This window comes from Carettochelys insculpta, chromosome 27 (assembly GCF_033958435.1).
Source record: "Carettochelys insculpta isolate YL-2023 chromosome 27, ASM3395843v1, whole genome shotgun sequence".
Lineage (NCBI taxonomy): Eukaryota > Metazoa > Chordata > Testudines > Carettochelyidae > Carettochelys > Carettochelys insculpta.
The window spans coordinates 13,909,472-13,927,205 of NC_134163.1; the positions used below are offsets into that span (position 1 = coordinate 13,909,472).

Here is a 17,734-nt window from a genome sequence, read left to right on the forward strand (position 1 = left end):
AGGAAGCCGTTATACCAGCCGGGCTAACTGGTTTTTAGCCTTCCCTGTGTGGAAGCTGAGACCTCAGGGCCCCGGCCGTGAGAGCGCTCTACCTCAGCCCTAAAGCAGCTAACCCAGCTCGGGCTGAGCACTGACACACTTTGTTACACCGATGGACTCCCTCACCGAAGGCTGTGAACTTCGGCCGCCGCAAGACGGTGCCGCGCGCCTCCTGCCGCCAGAGGGCGCTGTGCGGAACAGCCGGCCCGCTCCCACTCGGGGGACGGGGGAGAGCAATGCCTTCTGGGGGCTGGAGTCCCAGCCTGCTGGGCGGCGAAGACGACTACATTTCCCAGGGAGCCTTGCAGCGGTCCTGACCTGCATGGAGCTTTTTGCAAGAAGTTGTATTGGGGGCGCAGGCGCTGAGTGCAATGGCTGAGTGTGCGGGGGAGATCGTGTATCAGAAGGAGGGGCAGCAGGTGAGTGTTGGGGAGCTGTAGCCCGAAAGGGTCGGACACTGGAGCTGCTGAAAAGCCCCCACGCCCCAGGGCTTCAGCCTCTCTAGAATTTGGGGGGAGGGGGAAGCTCTTAACGAGTGGGGGGGGGGGTTCCTCCCTCGGCCTTTTTTGGGGGGAGCCCACAGAGAGGACTCTGCGCCCCCCCCTTTTGCAAAGCAATGGGGAAATGCTGCATTTGCTCACAAAAAGCTGCTCCCCTGGAGTTTCCTGCTCGAGGCTGAGTTCAAAGAGGGAGCGCTGGGGCTGCCCCCTCCCTAAAGGGGGTTTTCATTTCTGGGGGCAGGTTAGAATACCCTGGGGGACTCCAGTAGCGCCCCTTGGAGAAGGGGGTGCCGTGGCAGCCCGGTGGCTGTCAGTGTCAGGCTGGTGTTTTTTTCCTGCCCTGTGGCTTGGGTAATACAGTGGTTCCCAAACTTTCTCTAGTGTGGGCCCCCAATCGACCCCCCCCAAACCATTTGTGGATCCCCAGTCATTCCCCAAACCATTTGTGGATCCCCAGTCATTCCCCAAACCATTTGCGGGCCCCCACCCGAGCCAAATCTTGCCACTACGTGTGCTTTGCAATGGGACGATATTTAATTTAAAAACAGCAAGAAGTCCTGGGGCACCTTATAGACTGATAGGTATTTTGGAGCATGAGCTTTCGTGGGCAAAGTCCCGCTTCATCAGATTTAAATTATTTATTTAAATTATTCATTTAAATTAATTGAAATTAGTTTAATTATTATTTAGAAATAATAATTGAGCGTAACTTTGCAATTTATTTAAAACTTGTTTTCTAGGATCATTTATTTATTTATTTATTTCATGAAGCCCCTGCAATGCCCTCGCAGACCCCCAGGGTCCAGGGACCCCAAGATGTAGCAATGCCTGTATGCTTTTTGCTTCTAATATCACAGCAGTGACCTGGTTTTATTACAAAGGATTTCACTGGTGCCAAACCTACTTCTTTGTGTTTTGTATCTTGGGGTTTAGAGGAGTGAGCGAACCCTGTGTTACAGGGTGGGTCAGACTGCTGCTTTGATTCATTCAGAAGGGGCCCTGAGCCTGCACAGAGCTAAGCAGGTGCTTAACTTTAAGCCTGTGAGTAGCCCTGCAGAGTTCCAGCCCCCTGGATACAAAAGAGGAAGCTTTGGCAGGGTCATGGTCGGGGAAGTACATGGCTGACGAGCGCAGACCGTGTGGCCCAGTGAACAGAGCCCTGGACTGGGACCACAGAGACCTGGGCTTTTATGCCCAGCTCTGCTGGTTTCTTGCAGCGTGACTTTGGACTGTTCCCCATCTCACCTCGGACAGCCTGGTGAGAGCCACCGCTGAAGAGTGAGATGGTGGTAACGCCCTTCTGGCTGTGGATCAGTTTCTCTAGGCAGGGGAGGGGGGTTGGTTGAAATGTGTCCAGGCTCACTGGGACTGTAGCTTTTGGGTGTAAGCATCAGAGGAGGTGCTGGCGGTTGCCAGAGGCCTTTAGGTTCCTTCCGTACCCCAAGCAGGCAAAATCGGGGACCAACCCCCCCCCAAGCACGTTCCCAGGCTGATGGTTTGAAGGTTTCCTCTGTGACTCGGTGGGATAGAAATGGGTTTGATTTTGAAGTGGACGCTGGGACCTCTTGCGATGCCGGGACCACAATGACCGCGAGCTTCAAACAAACCACCTGAGTTGCGTGTGGCCACGACGCAGGGTGCTGGGGAATAAGAGAGAGCCCTGTCAGCAAGTTCGGCACTGGTGTGGCTGGGTGGCCCCTGGAGGGGGTCACTGGCACAGGCAGTTGCCGCTCTGCCGGTCAGCCCAGGCCATGCTTTTGGGGCAGCTGTCTGGGGTGGCTGGGCTCAGCGGAAGGACGCCCCCCCCTGCCGTGCTGTGTTCTCCCCGCCCCCCATAATGGGGCGCTGCTCTTTGCAGAACACAGACTGCGCCGCGGCCGACGACTGTGCTCTGATCCGTTCTTACGACCGCGCCGTCCGCTCCTATAAGGTGAGGCCCTCTCTGAACCCCACATCTGGGGAAGTTCCCCCCGTGACCCCCATGGGCTGTGCCCACCCGCCGCCTGCTTCAGATCCTACAGACCCCAGCCGCCTTGGTACTGGGGCACAGGCTGCCGTCTGCTCCCTGTGGGGCAGTGACCTGGCTGCATGCGCGAGTCTGAGAGCTGGCTTTGGCCACCTGTTCTGGGGTGTCCCCTCCATGTCTGCCCCCCCTCAGCCCGGCAGGGAATGACTGGTCCTTCCAGCTTCTCTCAGACAGGTGGGGACCAGGGTTCCCGCTACTTTTTTCCACCTGTGCACAGAATACATTTTTTACATGCCCCCAGGCATGTGTGGATGTGCACCACCAATGCATGCTGCCAGCTGTGGGCGCCTCAGTCTCTCCAGCAGCTACCCAAGTGCTCGGCTTCCAGGGAACACTGGTGTCCCGGCCCCGCCCCCGAACCCCCATCCCTCTCTCAGCGGCTGTGGCCTCTCCAATGTTGCAGGACGCCCTGGGAGCGGGTGACAAGGAGAGGGAATCCAAGACCTCCAAGTCCTCAGGCTCCAGTGGGGCCGACAGCGAGGGAGATGAGGAGGAGGAGGAGGAAGATGAGAAGGAGGAGAAAGAGGAGGAAGGCTCCCAGGTGAGTGCAGAGCAAAAGGAGGCGAGTTTCATGCAGTAGAACCAGCCCATCCTGCTCCTACAGGCCAGGAGATACCATTGGCATCATACAGCACCTCCTCTCTGGGTCCTTGGGAGGGACAGTTGGGGGCGGGGGTGGTGTGTGCTGGTTTCTGTCCCTTTAAGGGGCGGGACTCCCCATGGCTCCTCCCCCCAGGTTGGGGGTGGGCCTTTGCGATGTGGCTGGAAGCGGGAGGCGGAAAGGGGAAGCAAGGGCAAGGAGTCAGCGCAGGGGTGGGAGCAGAGCGTGGAATAGTGCAAATCCTACACCAGCGTGTGCATCGCACCGCCGTGGGCTGGCTCCTGCTGAGGAGTGGGGGCTGTGGTCGGACCGTGGCCCTGCCGTGGCCCCGACCCCGACCCCCGGCCCCGTGTCTCCCTGCAGTGGAAGGTGGGGGACACCTGCTGTGCCGTCTGGTCTGAAGACGGGCTGCTCTACCCGGCTCGCCTTGTGGCCCTGAGCAAGGAGCGAGGCACCTGCACGGTGGAATACGAGCTCTACGGCAATCGGGAGGAGCAGCGGCTGCAGGACCTGCTCCCTGCCGACCAGAGCTGTGGCTCGCCGGAGCCCCGGAGAGTGGTGAGGTGCTGTTGGGAGCAGCCTGGCTAGTGGGGCCACTGACGGGTTAGCTGCGCCGAGCCAGAGGGGTCGGTCGTGTGCCCAGGATGGGACTGAGACCTGTCTGAATGGGAGGCAGCATGGTGCGGTGGTTAAAGCTATTCCTGGAGCGGAGGGAAGTGTGGTTGAGTGGTTAGCGCAGGGGAGAACATCAGGAGACCTGGGTTCTGTTCCCAGAGCGGGGTGGGGACCAGGCCCCTGTGACCAGAGCCCAGGGCTGTGAGTCAGGATGCCTGGGTCCGATTTGAGGCCCGTAGCGGCGGGAGGCAGCTGGTGCTGTCCCGCGTTGGGGTGTGGCAGGACCCTGAGGCAGACACAGACTCTGGGGCCCCGGGGGATCCCTAGCAGCCAGGCTCTCACGTGTGCTCGCTCGGTGCTTCTCCCCAGTGGAAGGCGGGCGATGCCTGCAGGGCCGTCTGGTCGGAGGACGGGCTGCTCTACCCGGCCACGGTGCGGCGGGTGGATGCCGCGGCCGGGAGATGCCTGGTGGAGTTTGACGGCTATGGGAACAAGGAAGAGCAGGCACTGGAAGAGCTGCTGCCCCCCAGCGGGGACTTGGAAGGGGGCCTGGGCAGCTGGAGGGTGAGTGGCCCTCGGGGGGGGGGGGGCAGCCAGGGCTATTAAAGGAGCCCCCACCCCAAGACTGAGCCACGGGGGGAGGGGAGAGAGAGGGCTGATTAGGGAGGGAGCTATCGAGTGTAGACAGACCCCCCCCCCCTGGCTGCAGCTGCCCCCAGGCCCTCATTAACTCCCCTCCCCTTAACTCTACCCAGCCACGAGCCCTCCGTGCAACACGCTGGAAACGCCGTTTTCTCTTCCCTGTGCTCCCTTGTTCTCCCTCCCCTGCTTCCCAGGCTGTTGGGCTCCTGCTTGCTCCCCGCACGGTGCAGCTCTGGTCCCACAGCCCTTCCCTCCACGTCCTGCTCCGCCCGCCCCCGGCCCTGTGCCCCTCGGTGCTGACAGCAGCCCCACCGCTCCCAGGCAGCTGTGTGCCCCCACTTTTCTGGGGCTCCCCCGGGACAGGTGGGGGGTGTTGCACGTCTGGTGCTCTCTGCCGCCTGCTGGGGGCTGGGCCAAACCTGGCGCAGGGCCTGGGAGGGGCGCGCTCTGCTCAGACCCGTCTCCTTGGCCAGGCTGAAGAGGAGCCCCCCAGGGGACGGCACCCCGGCCCTCCCCACGCACCACCCCACAGCTGGAAGAAGCAGAGCCTGAAAGAGGAGTGGGCGCGTTGCTTCCCCCCTCCCCCCAAGGTGAGCGCCCGGGATTGCCCCAGTGGGACAGCAGGTCGGAGAGCTTAAACCTCAGCCCCCACCACTTTCACTTCCCCCTGCACCATGGGCTGCCCGCCAGGGTCCCCGCTGGTTTGTTCCCTCCATGGGCGGAATAAATTTTCTGATGTGCACCACCCGTAGGAGCAGGCGCTGCCGGCTGGGGGCGCTCTGCGAGCCAGCCAGGTGCCGCCTGACACTCGCCCATGTGCTCAGCTTCCAGGGAGCCCCCGGCTGCAACCTCAGAGCCTGGAAGCTACGCGGGGTTTGGCTGGGTCAGTTTGTATGTGCGGGGTCGGGGCTGCGTCTGTGGGGGGAGCCCTGGCTACTGCCCGGGAGCAAGGTGTCTCAGCAGGGAGCTCTGCCCAGGCTTGAGAAGGGGAGCTGAGCCCAATGCTCAGCATGGCACTGGGGGGGCTGCCCCAGTACCCCCGAGTGTGGGTTTGGGGGGCAATGTGCTGCCAGGAGTCTCTCTCCCCAGGAGTCAGGGCTGTACTCGGGCTGTGCCGTAGGCATGTGGTGTCACCAGTGGCATCGCACAAGAGCCGCTCGAGGGAGGCATGGGGCCCTTGGAGCAGGGGCTCGTGGGATTAGCCCCTTCCAGCACCTGCCCTGAGTCTGTCCCCCCAAGAGTGTTTCCCTTTAGAGGTTGTGGCCAGAGCCTGGGTGGTGGGGGCAGGGAAGGGGGCAGCCTGTTAGGGTCTGGGGGTGGGGGGGAGTGGTGAGGTACGTCCCCCGGAGGATTGGACTGGCTGAGGGGAGCTGCTGGGATCCCCCCTCCACGGGGCCATCTCTGTTCCCCGGACCATTAACCCCTGAGCTTTCTGCCTCCCTTTCAGAGCAGCTCCTGGTGGCCGGGTCCCTTGCTGCCCTTCGGCCCCCCGCCCCACCGAGCTGCCGGCCCCCCGGTGAGTGTCTGTGCTCCTCCTCGGGCCCCCCCAAACACAGAGCCCCCGGCAACACCTGCCGTGCCGGAGCGGGGCCGCGGCTGTTCCTGCTCTCACTGGCCAGCCGGCGCAGAACCCTGCGTCTAGGGCAGCGTGGGCTGTGCCATCTCTTCTGGCCGGCCGCCCAGGGCCTGCTGGGTCTGGAAAACAGCATCCCAGGGGTGTGGGGAGGGGACCTCCCTGCTGCTAGGTCAGGTTGAACCACCCCGGCCCCTGAGCCTGGCGCGGCTGCACCCCCACTTTCCCCTGCCTGTGCTGGGGGGAGGCGGGGTAAGGGGAGTGGCGCCGACTGGAGCACACAGCAGCCACTGGGTGGCGCCAGCGGGCTGTGGATGTGTGTCTCACGGGTAGGGAGGGGCAGAACCCCAACCTTGGAGCAGCTGGAGGTCGGGTAACGCTCCAGGACCCCTGCGCATCCTGGGAGCACCTCCTCCCTCCCCCCGAGGAGCCGGGGTTCTGTGCGTTACCGGGGAAGGTCTGTGCACAGGATCTCTGCTGCTGGGGGTGTGGGGAGGGAGGTCGGGTAACGTTCCAGGGCCCCTGCGCATCCTGCGAGCGTGGCCCCCCTCCAGGGGAGAGGGGACTTTCTGCCTGGCTGGGGAAGGTTCCTGAGCAGGAACTCTGCTGCTGCTGTTCCAGGCGGTCCCTCCCCCTCCGCCGCCGCTTCTGGACCCGGAGGACGCCGAGGGCGGAGGTCTGGCTTGTGTGCTCCTGGCCTGGTACATGAGCGGGTATCACACCGGCTTCTACATGGTATGGCCTGGCAGGGCAGGGGCCCCCCGGGGGTTGGGGCTTGGTGCCGTACCCCCCAGCACCATGGCCCCCTGCGGGGGAAGGCGTCAGCCACTCGGGGTCTGGCCCCCCAGTGCTGCAGAGAGCAGCAGGCGGAGCTGAGCCTGCCCAAGGCAGCCTGCGGCCCTGAGGTTAGCCTGGGGGGAGGCGCTAACTGGAGAAGGTTTCTTGGGCAGAGGGGGCCGACCTCCCTGGGGCGCCCCTTGCTGTAGGGGGTTGGAGATGCACGCGCAGGGGGCTCGTGGCAGAAGAATGGGCCTGCGTCCGGGGCTGGATTGGAGCTGACAGCTGTCGAACGCTACATGGGAACTCTTCTGTGTCTTGCAGGGACTCAGACGAGGCCGGGCAGAGGCGGCGCCCCCACTGCCGAAGCAGGGACCAGGGCGGAAGAAGTCGTCCCCGTGCAGCTAGGGGCAGGTTGGGTTGGTGCTGTGTGCATTGGGGGTATGGGGGTGGCTCCCAGCTGTGGGGCAGGAGGCAGAGATGGGGTCTGTGTGGCACAGGGCTCTGCCTCACCCGGACCTGCCAATGCCCCTGCCAGCTGCGTGCGGGGTGGGGGGGATAGCTCTGAAGTCAGGGGGTTCCCCTGCCCCTGTGCCCCATCCCTGCAGAGCCGGGGCCAGGAAGGAGACACACAGCGGAGCTGCTCCAGGCTGAAGCGTGGCTGGTGAGTGACTCAGAAGTGCAGAGCTGGGGAGGGGAGACAACAGACCAGGGCAGATTTCCCTGAGGGGGGCAGAGGGCGACTTCTCGCAGAAACGTGCCCAGCAGCGGCCAGTGCTCACTGTGTCACCGACACCCCCCCCGTCTGTGCCACGCACACACACACAGAGCCACTGTCTCTCTCTCTCTCTCTCTCTCACACACACAGAGCCCGTCTCTCTGACACACACACACACACACACACACACACACACACACACACACACACACACACACACACACACACACACCCTGTCTCTCTCTCTCTCACTCACACACACACACACTCTCTCTCTCTCTCTCTCTCTCTCTCTCTCTCCATCTGTGCCATGAAGTCCATCTCACACAATTCTCTTTCGTATGCTCCTGCGGTAGCCCTGCCCCCCAGCCTGAGGTCCCGCCCCTTCCAGGGGCTCCAGAGCCCGCCTGTGCCCAGTACGAAGTTTGAGACGTGGCTTGTGGGAGGACGGTTGCCCACCGGTGTCCTGCAGCCTCCTCCCCGTGCGAGCCGGGAGCCTCCGGCAGGGGGCAGCAGAGTCACTTCCTCTCTTCCTCTGCAGCGTTCCCCTGGTGCGAGGTCTCCGCCCGGCACTCGTGCTTAGAGCACCAGGACTCACCAGCGTGCACCCCAGGGAGGGAGAGGAGGGACGCAGCCTTCGTCCCGCTCTGGCTCCCCGCCTGCCCCGGGCGTGCTGTGCAGACGCCGCTCCCCAGCAGCAGGAAGGGCAGACGGGACGGCTGGGGCCCAGCGGCAGGTCCAATAAATGGCATTTCTCAGACACTGTGCGCCAGGCGGCTCTTGCTCCGGGTGGGGTGACGGGTGCTGCTGTGCCCCCGGTTGGCTACGGTGCTGGGTTGAGAGACTGGGGCAGGGCGGGGTTGGGGGGGGTGCAGTTTTTGGGCCTGTGCCACCCAGCAGGGATAAACCAGCTGGGGAAGTTTTGAGTTTGAGTCCTGGCTCTGCCACAGACTCCCTGGGCGGCCTTGGGCATGTTGTGTCTCTCTGGGCCTTGGTCAAAGGGACAGACTGTCCCTGCCTTGGCGTTCCTCCCACCACATCTGTGCCGCATGGGGCTGCCGCAGTGCAGCAGCGCAGGGTCCGATCCAGGCCCCTGGCTCCACATAGCCTTAAATCCTCCCCCCGCTCCCCCAGCCCTGATCAGGAAGCGGCAGCCGGGGGTCACCACTGTGCGGGGGGGGCTGCTCTAGCAGCGGAGCCCAGATGGGAATCTGCCATCTCTTGTTCTCCCTGCTTTTGTCCCACATCCATCAGCCACAGTTGCGGGGCTGGAGCTGCAAGCGCCTGCCAGGGCTCCCCTGCTTTGAGGGCTGGCCAGCCCCTTCCTGCCCCTCCGCTGCTCCCAGCTGCTGGGATTTGCGCCCAGGGGCCTGGCTGCAGGTGCCAATGAAGACTCAGAACAAAGGGTGTTTACAGCCAGTACTGACCTCCGCCGGCCTGGGGCTGGGGACAGCTGGTAGGAAGCTGCGCTCCCTTGGCTGCACTTGTACCCCCAGGGGTTATTAACCCTCCCCCTGCTCTGCCAATGCCCCGCAGTCCTGACCAGTGTTCCCTGGAGGCTGAGGCAGATCCAGGCAGGAGAGATCCAGGCAGCGTGCCTGTGTTTCTACAGTGGTGCAGATCCGCACCAGCCTCCAAGCACGTAAAATTTATTCCGCCCCGGCTGGAAAAAAATTAGAAGGAAACAAAATATCATCTGTTGCACAGGGACTGATGCCCCCAGCTGCTTGTGTCTCCCCAGCCCCCCCACCAGGCTCACTTGCAGAGCTCCTGACCTGGGCTGCTGTCCTCCCCCCACGCTGAAGCCAGCTGGGGATAGGGGGCTCCTGGCGCTAGGTCGGGCTGGTCGGCCTAGCCAGAGCAGAACGCCAGGTGCAGCTTTGAGAAGGTCTCCCGAGGGCAGGAGAGAGGAGGCAGCGCTGTCCGTGTCTGACAACCACCTGCTCAGCCCGGATTTCCCTGGGTACAGGCTGGCTGAAGCTTGCAGCCGCCAGCTGTTCCTGGGAAGGTGCCAGGCTGGGTAGGGAGGGGCTGGGCGCTGGCAAAGGGGAAGGAGCTGAGAACGGGCAGGAGGAGCAATGTTTGCCAAGGGAAGTGGCTGCCCTTGCTCTGGGCGGCTGCCAGCGGAGCTGTGCCCAGACCTTGCTGCTCCCTAGCCTGTCAGCTGCCCGGAAGGCTGTGTCACTGCCCAGGCACTAGTGAGGGGCACTTGCCGCTCACCCCTGGGAGGGTGTCCTGGGGACAGGGAAGTGGGCTGGTTAATTTCACTGCTGCCCCAGCATGCGGGGAAGGTGAGCTGCTGGGGGGTGCATGGGATGTTTCCGTACACCCAGAGAGGAGCACAGGGGGCCCTCAGCCTGGCCCTGAGCCTGGCTAGCACCAGCTGGGGCACAGGAACTTCCCTCCTCCCACCAGCCAGCTGGGCCTTGTCTTCACCAGTGGGACCCACCCCGGGCAGCCGAATTCCAGGGGAGGCGCCAGCAGGTGGTTCTCCCTGGGGCCGGCTGCTGGGTCTCACCCACACGCTCAGGGTCTCCCTGATGTTTGGGGCCGGGAAGGCATTTTCCCCAGGTCAGACTGGCAGAGCCGCTGGCGGGGGGGGGACTGCCCTGGCAGCATGGGGACTGCACAGGTTTGAATGAGCGTCCAGCACAGGTTCTCTAACATGACACCTGTAAATGCTGGTGTGGGGCCAGCTGTAGCTCAGCCGGAGGCTCAGGGTCTATCACAGGAGACGGAGCCCCATGGCCTTAATGCCTCCGGCACAGAGCCCCAGCCCCATCCCTCTGTGCCCCGGGCAGAGCCAGGATGCAGCCGTGGAAGCCAAATCCCTTCCCCAGCCCTTCTGCCGGTTCCGCCCCCGCCATGCACTGAGGCAGGCCCATGTGCCGGTCTCGGCATGGCCGCCCAGCGCCTGGCTGGTCCCCACTGGCCCATTAGCCTGCGGGGGCTGGACAGCTGGAGTGATTTACCAGCGAGGAGCAGGCGTCCTGGCGGATCAGCCCTGATGCGTATTGACAGGGGAAGTGTTATGTGATGCAGCTTCAGGGGCCCAGGCCTGGCCCGTTTGATCCATGGATTTTCCAACCTTTGGAGTTAAGCTGCTACGCCCACAACTTGGGCCACGTCTCCACCTGCCTAAGACTCTCTGATCCAGGCAGCCTGCGTCACCACCTGCCTCTCCATCAGGCTCAGCCCCTGCTGTGCGGCCAAGCTGGGTTCCTCACAGGGCCCAGGGCGTGAAAGAAACAGGTGTTAGGCCTCCCCCCGACAGGCTCCAGCACATGGGGTGCCCAGCTGTGCGACTCCTGCTCTTGGCTAGGCTGGCGGAACCAGCATGAGTGACTTTACAGATTTGGGAAACTGAGGCAGGAAAAAAAGCAAGAGCGCCTCAGTTAGCTGCCAGTAACGGGATTAGAACTCAGCTGCACCCACTGAGCTGGGCTGCTCTCAAGAGGAGCCTCTGAATTAATTCCAGTCAGGGCTGCATGCACTTGGCTGTGCTTGACCCCTGAATGCAGCTGGTGCTGGGTTGTAGCCGAGGCCACATGCAGGTTCAATAAAGGGGCAGGCAGGGAGGGTTGCCTGCAACGTTCCTTCCAATGGTGATGGGTGACAGGGGACAGCCTGGTCTGTTCATTCCCTCTGGGGCACCTGGCAGTGGCCGCTGGTGGCAGACAGGACACTGGGCTAGATGCACCTTTGGTCTGACCCAGCCTGGCTGCGCTTATGTACTCATTGTGTCCATCCATGTGTGGAATAAAGTTTACGTGCACAAAGGCATGTGTGGTTCTGCACCACCAGTAGCAAAACCAAAGCCAGCTGGTCGCTCTGCTAATCAGCCAGGAAGCGTTGGACTGTCCCCAGAGCAGCCTCCCAAGCACTTGTCTTACAGGGGCCGCTGTCTGCCCAGCTGCTGAAGTTGATGTGGAGTTGCCAGGCATGAAAGATGACTGGTGAAAGCTGATGCTGTGTGAGGAGCCTTCTAGGAGGGCAACCACACCTGGCCACCCTAGGATGGCAATGGGACATGAGGTGGTTTCATGAAGGGGGGGGGGGATCCCCAGGCCCTGCCCCCCCAGCCTCAGTCGGGCATGACTCTCACGTAGGGAAAACGGGGGTTATCAGGCAACAGGGATACAGCCCAGAACAGACTTATCAGCACAGGAACCAGGAGCTGTGAGGACAATCCATCCTGGGGAGAGGGGCCCAGAGGGGTCCCCAAGCTGGGTCCTGGCCCCCTTCCTCCCTCTGCAGCCAGCCCAGACTGCCCTACCCCACAGCCCAGTTCCAATTCCAACCAGCCAGGCCCCTCCTCCTGCCTTTGTCCTGTTTCCCAGGGTAGAAAGGGGTCACCTGGTGGCCTGGGTGACAAAGGTCATGGAGGGCCATTGCCTATGTGTGAGAAGTCATCACGCCAACACTCCCCTCACCACTATGCACGGATGCTGTGCCTGGGGAAACTGAGGCACCCGCCTGGTGCTGCTACAGGACAGTAGGAAACACACAACTCAACCAGGGGAATCAAAACCTCACCCTGCCCCTGGTCACAGCTGGGGAGGCCTCTGCATGGCAGCTGTGGATGCACTCCCTGGGCCTGGCTGCTGGGCCTCGCCCACATGCTCAGGGGCTCTCTGACGTTTGGGGCCAGGAAGGCCTTTTCCCCGGGTCACGCTGGCAGAGGCCCGGGGGCGGGGGGTGGTTGTCTTGGCAGCGTGGGGCACTTCCAGGTTCATACAAGCGTCCAGGGTGGATGCTCTGCACTGTGATAGCTGCGAGCCCTGGTGTGAGGACAGCAGTAGCCCAGTCAGTGGGGGGGAGGGGGGGACTGTTGAGAGGTTGTGGGGGGGCAGCCTAGGCTGGCCAGTTTGGGTTGGCCCTATGCTTGGAGGGGCTGGGCGGGCAGGTGAGGGCATTACCCCTAATGGGGAGTTTGCTCCTGCTCCACCTCAGCACAGCCAGTCCTAATCCCCATTGAACCCCAGGGCTGGAAGCGACCTCGGGAGGTCATCAAGTCCAGCCCCCTGCCCAGAGCAGGCTCAGCCCCAACTAAATCATCCCAGCCAGGGCTTGGTCAAGCCGGGGCTTAAAAACCTCTAGTGATGGAGATTCCCCCACCGCTCTCGGCAACACATCCCAGTGTGGCACCACCCTCCTGGGGAAAGAGTTTCTCCTAATACCCAACCTACACCTCCCCCTGTGTAACTTCAGCCCATTGCTCCTCGTTCTGCCATCCGTCACCACTGAGCACAGCCTCTGCAGAGCCCCCCTGCAGGAAGTTGAAGGCTGTTATTAAATCCCCCCGCACTCTTCTCTTCTGCAAATGAAACAAGCCCCTCAGCTCCTCCCCATAGGTCATGTGCTCCTGCCCCCCCCCCCAGTCATTTTCGTTGCCCTCTGCTGGCCCCACTCCAGTGTGTCCACACCCTTGCCATACTGGAGGGCCCAGAACTGGCCCCAAGGCTCTGGCTGTGGCCTCGCCAGTGCCGAAGCCAGGGGTGGCTCACGTCTCCAGAGCTGCTGGCACCAGCCTGGTAGCGTGCGGGGCGCAGCTGTGCCCACCACAGGGCGTTTTCTGGGGAAATGCCCACGCAAGCGCCTGGCAGAGAGCTGGCAGGAAGGGGTGGGGGGGGCTAAAAATCCATCACAGGTGACAGCCCCATCTCCCCCCACCCAGGCCGACAGGGCCGCCCCCTCGCCAGGAGCTGCGGTTCCACCAATCGGGCGCCTGGGGAGGTGCCTCTCCGCAGCCACACGCTGTATAAAGCCCCTTGCGCAGAGCAGCCGGAGAGGGGTCAGGGCTGAACTCCAGGACCATGGCCAGCTCCCGGCTCTGCCTACTCTGCCTGGGCTGCGGGCTGCTCTTCCTGCTGGGCACCGGCCAGGAGACCCTGGAGCCCAGGGCTGCAGACAGCCCCAGCCAAGAGAAGGAGCTGGTAAGTGGGGACAGGGCAGCCCGACTAGTGGGTGCGGGGTTTGCAGCTGGGGAGCCTGCAAGGGCCAGTGGGGAGCAGGGTTCCCGCTAACTTTTCCATCAATGAGTGGAATAAATTTTATTCCATGCACTGAGGCGTGTGCTGGTGTGCACCACCCACAGAAGCACATGCTGCCGCCTGCGGGGGGGGGCGCGCTGCTCATCAGTTGGGTGACCCTTGAACCTGTCCAAGTGCTCAGCTCCCAGGGACTGCTGGTGGGGTGGATGGGCAGGGGACTGGGCTGCTGGGTTCATGCCCTGGCTCTGCCACTGCCCCTCTGTGGCCTTGGTTCAGTGGCTTAGCCTGAGATTTGTGCCCAACACCCATTGAAAAGGCCTGTGCCCTGGAGGGGGTCCGTGCCAGCCTGTGCAGATGTGTGGCAAGTAGCTCTGCTCGGGAGACCAGCCGCAGGTAGGAAGCTGCTGCATCTGGCTGGGACCTGAGGCAGATACCGCAGGGCTACACTGGGGGTTTAGCCTGCTAGTTCCAGCGAGGCTGGCCGGCACGCCTCTTCCAGGGCTGGCACTCCCAGCTCCAGCTCGACGGGGAGAGACGCTCTGGGTGCCCCAGTAGCAGGGGCTCAAGTCCTTTGCTAAACGCTTGGGCGTTGCAAGGGGCTCATCACGAACTCCTGGGAGGGGCTCACTTGTTACTAGCCCAGCTAGGTCGAACGGGGCTTCCCACCTGCAGAGGGGTCTAGGGGGCAAGGCCAGCCAGGTGACAGTGACAGCCACTTTGGGCTGTGCATAAATCCCTCATGGCCGTGGGTTTGCTGCAGGTGTGGCCAGGAAAGCAACTGGCCTCTTACAGAGCCTAGCTGGCCAACCCCAGCCTGCAACAAACAGCAAGTGCCCTTCCAAACAGGTTAACTCCCTGCCTCTCGGCACAGCTTGGTGCGCAAAGAAAACAAGTGGGTCACGGGATTGCCACTTGCATTTCTAGAGCCTGGCTGCAGCTGCATTAGGGAGGGGGAGGTTTTCTTGGGGGGGTTGGGGGGGGCTCTTAATATTTGACTTACCACTTTAAACTGGTTAACCAGAATGTCGCTGCTCAAGGGAGGCAGCTGGGAGGAGAGCTCTGGCCCCTGGCTCTGAATTCCCAAGCCGCCCCACTGGCTGGCTGCGCTGTTTTTAAAGTTCCCCAGCCAATGGCTGTTCTTGCTCAGGTGACCCTAACTGGCCTTTTGGGTTACGTTTCCTTCAGGGGCCCAAGGGCTGCAAGGAGGAGAACTTCGAGGAGTTAAAGTTACGCTGCTGGGCTGGTTGAGAATGATACAAAGCTTTACCGGGCGAGAGCTACAGAGATCCCTGCCTGTCATGGGTAATAGGCTGGGCTTTAAGCAGCACTGAAATATTGCGGTGATAGGGCACCTCAAAGTCCTGAGCGAGAGGGAGAGGATTTATTAGGTGCGCTTAGATGCCTGAACTTGGCTCAAGGCCCCACCGTGCCAGGCACTGCACAGCCGCGCTGCGAGAGAGGCCCATGATCTCAGCGGCTAAGGCCAGGAATGGGGCAGACTGACCCCCCTTTTACAAAGCGAGGCCCAGCTTTGGGAAGGTACAGACAGGCGAGTGACTGGCGGCGGGAGGGGAGGCTGGAGAAACGTGGCTGGGGGGGCGTTTCCTGAGACTCACTGACCCAGCCAGAATAAATTTTGCGCTGTGGCATGTGCCAATGTGCACCACCCATTGACACACGGTGCCGGGCCGCCCCTCCCGATGCCCCGTGTGTCTGGGCAGCCTTGGTGAGGCTGCGCCTTGCATGGCGCACAAGACACTCCTGGCCCCTGTTGATTTTCACTGGGATGACCCTGATGGCCCCTAGCTCCGGCGCTCAGGCTGGTGAGAACGTCACACCCCAGAGCACCGGAGGCGAGACAGTGTTATCAGACCTCCCTTCACGTCAGTGCTACTGGATGAAGCCACCTGTCAACCACACTATTGGAGCTGGGGCAAACCCATGTTCCCTGTGAGCTGAGCACTTGGGCGAGAGATTCGGGTGCTGCCCAGCTGATTGGCAGAGCGCCCACAGCCTGTGTGTATATGGGTGGTGCACAGCTGTACATTCCTTGGTGCACAGCACAAAATTTATTCCCCAAGTGGATGGAAAAATTAGAGGGACCCCTGGGTGGGATCAATCCAAGCTCCCCGCTGCAGCGCTGGCTGGAGACCAGGTCGCCCACGCCCTGCTGAGCACCTGCCCTATTCTCTCTCCCTTCCACAGATTGAAGCTCTCCAAGAGGTGCTGGAGAAGCTGAAGGCGGAGCGGCTGCCCTCCGTGGAGAAGAAGCTGGGCTCTCTGCCCTCGGTAAGTGCCTTCCCTCCCGCCGCCACTGGCTGGCTCAGTGCTGAGGCTTTAAGAAGCCCTGGCTGGGCTGATCTGCCCTGGGGAGGTGGTGAGGAAATTGCCCTGCAGGGGTGAGGCCTGGCAGTTACCTCCCTGTAGCGGGGATGGATTGGAGCGCCACGTTCCTCCTGGGGAGCCTGACCAAAGAGGCCAAAGCACCTGGAGCAGCCAGCAACTCCCACAGCCGGTGATGGAGACATCCCACGTCCCCCGGCCATGGCAGCTTCCCCAGCCCCTGGGTTTGCCTGCGGAGAGATACAGTGGAGCCCTGCAGGCTGCAGTCACCCAGGCAGGTCGTCCATGCTCTGGAAGCAGCAAACTGTCTCCAGGCTGCTTCTCCCTCTCCCCGAGCTCTGCGAACACAGGCTACAGCCGGGTAAGGGCCCTGCGCCTGCCTGCTCTTAAGGGGACAATGCCAGGATGTAACCAGCATCCAGTGTCACACCCAGGGACAAGGCCATGCCCTATCAGCGCCTCGGTCGCATGCTCTAGATTTGCAATTGCTCAGGGCAGAGCAGTGCATCGGGATCCTGCAGGCCCCTGGTTCCCTTTAGTCTGAGGGCCTCCCACTAACCCGCAGCTGCAGTGTGACCAGCCCCGATCGGGAGCAGGGAGCCATATCCAGCAGTCCCTCTGAGATGGAGTGGGGGATACCTGTGTGCCTGAGTGGCTCACAGAGGGTGGGGGGCTCCTGCTGAGGGTAACTGAGCTGACCAGGTGACACCTCAGTGCTGCAGACAAAGGGGAGGTGGTTCGAATTGGAACTGGGAGTTGGAAGCAGTGAGTTTGGGCTGGGAGAGAGAGAGACAAAGGAGGGGGCAAGGCCCCAGCTCTGGGGGCCCCTCGGGGCCTCCTCTCCCCAACATAGATTTGACTGGCTGCCTCTGCCAGCTGCACTGACTCTTCTGTACGACACCGTGTCCTCTCGGCTAATAAACCCGCTGCTCTCCTGCTGAGTGAGTCACTCCTGCCAGTGGATGGGGTGCAGAAACTGGGGACCCTTGAACCCCATCACACCCTCTTAGCTGAGCGCTTGGGTGCCAGCCACCCAGGAGAGAGTCAGATGTTGCCCAGATGTTCAGCAGCGTGCCTACTGCTGGTAGCATGTCTTTCTATTGGTGGTGCACATCCACACATGCTTCGGTGCACAAAATTTATTCTGCATAGATTTATTCTGTGCTGATTTGCCAGCCTGCTGCACCAGCTCAGTGCCCGGGAAGGAGCTAAGTGCAGGCAGCAGCTCTCGGCTCTTCTGACCCCGACTGCTCTTCTCTCCCCTAGTGCGACGCCGGAGAGCCGTGCGCCTTGAGGAAAGGCGCCCGCATCGGGCGACTCTGCAACTGCCCCCGCGGGACAGCCTGCAACTTGTACATCCTCAAGTGCTTGTGAGGCAGACACGAGTGGGAGGGCCAGAGGCAGGGGAGCAGCTTCTGTCTCCGTTCACTCCATGTGCCTGGCTGGGCAGGAGGCCCGGCTGGTTTCTCTGCTGGGCTACGAAGCAGAATCCTGTCACTTCCCCCCAAGGTTCCCTCCCCAGCCCTTGAGGGAAGACATTCTCCATGCAACCCTTGTCACTGCTTTGCTCCCTGGAGAGGTGCTGAGAGAAGCCAGCCTGGTCGCTTTCCAGAGGTGCCAAGCCCCTGAGCTCTGTGGGGCCAGCAAAGACTCAACATTCCCCAGCCCCTCCAATCTGGGCTCCCTGCACTGAAAACACGTTGCCCAAAGATTCTCTGTTACACCTGTTTCTGCTCAGTGCAGAGGGGGTGGTTGCTGGCTGCAGCCTCTCCTGCCTCTGCTTGGGCTGTGGCTGTAGCTAGAGCAGCCTGGGGGTTGCTCTAATATGGTCATAAGATACCAGCTGCCAGCACACCGCTCTCTGGCCTCATCTCGCCCTGCCATGGCTCATGCATGAAGGTTCAGGA

General features: G+C 62.1%; 2 protein-coding genes across 7 annotated transcripts; both read left to right on the plus strand.

Moving 5' to 3' along the window:
- Window positions 1-338: 338 nt before the first annotated feature.
- On the plus strand, window positions 339-8,213 carry LOC142002315 (uncharacterized). Of its 6 annotated transcripts, none has more exons than XR_012642645.1 (11): window positions 339-458; window positions 2,398-2,469; window positions 2,969-3,106; window positions 3,530-3,724; window positions 4,151-4,345; window positions 4,897-5,013; window positions 5,248-5,306; window positions 5,871-5,939; window positions 6,618-6,731; window positions 7,098-7,183; window positions 8,033-8,085. XR_012642645.1 is itself a non-coding variant. In XM_074978326.1 (11 exons), exons 1-10 carry the CDS (start codon window positions 411-413, stop codon window positions 7,179-7,181), a joined length of 1,086 nt encoding a protein of 361 aa, XP_074834427.1. In that variant the 5' UTR covers window positions 339-410; the 3' UTR covers window positions 7,182-7,183; window positions 8,033-8,170. The 6 variants fall into 6 exon arrangements, 4 of the variants coding, with proteins under 4 accessions (XP_074834427.1, XP_074834426.1, XP_074834428.1 ...); XR_012642644.1 differs by having other exon boundaries at window positions 7,098-7,187; window positions 8,033-8,081; XM_074978326.1 differs by having other exon boundaries at window positions 5,876-5,939; window positions 8,033-8,170.
- A 5,094-nt stretch (window positions 8,214-13,307) lies between these two features.
- Window positions 13,308-17,201, plus strand: LOC142002458 (cocaine- and amphetamine-regulated transcript protein-like). The gene is made up of 3 exons (XM_074978600.1): window positions 13,308-13,427; window positions 15,690-15,773; window positions 17,094-17,201. The coding sequence occupies exons 1-3, from the start codon at window positions 13,308-13,310 to the stop codon at window positions 17,199-17,201; spliced, it is 312 nt and encodes a 103-aa protein (XP_074834701.1).
- The last annotated feature ends 533 nt before the right edge of the window (window positions 17,202-17,734 follow it).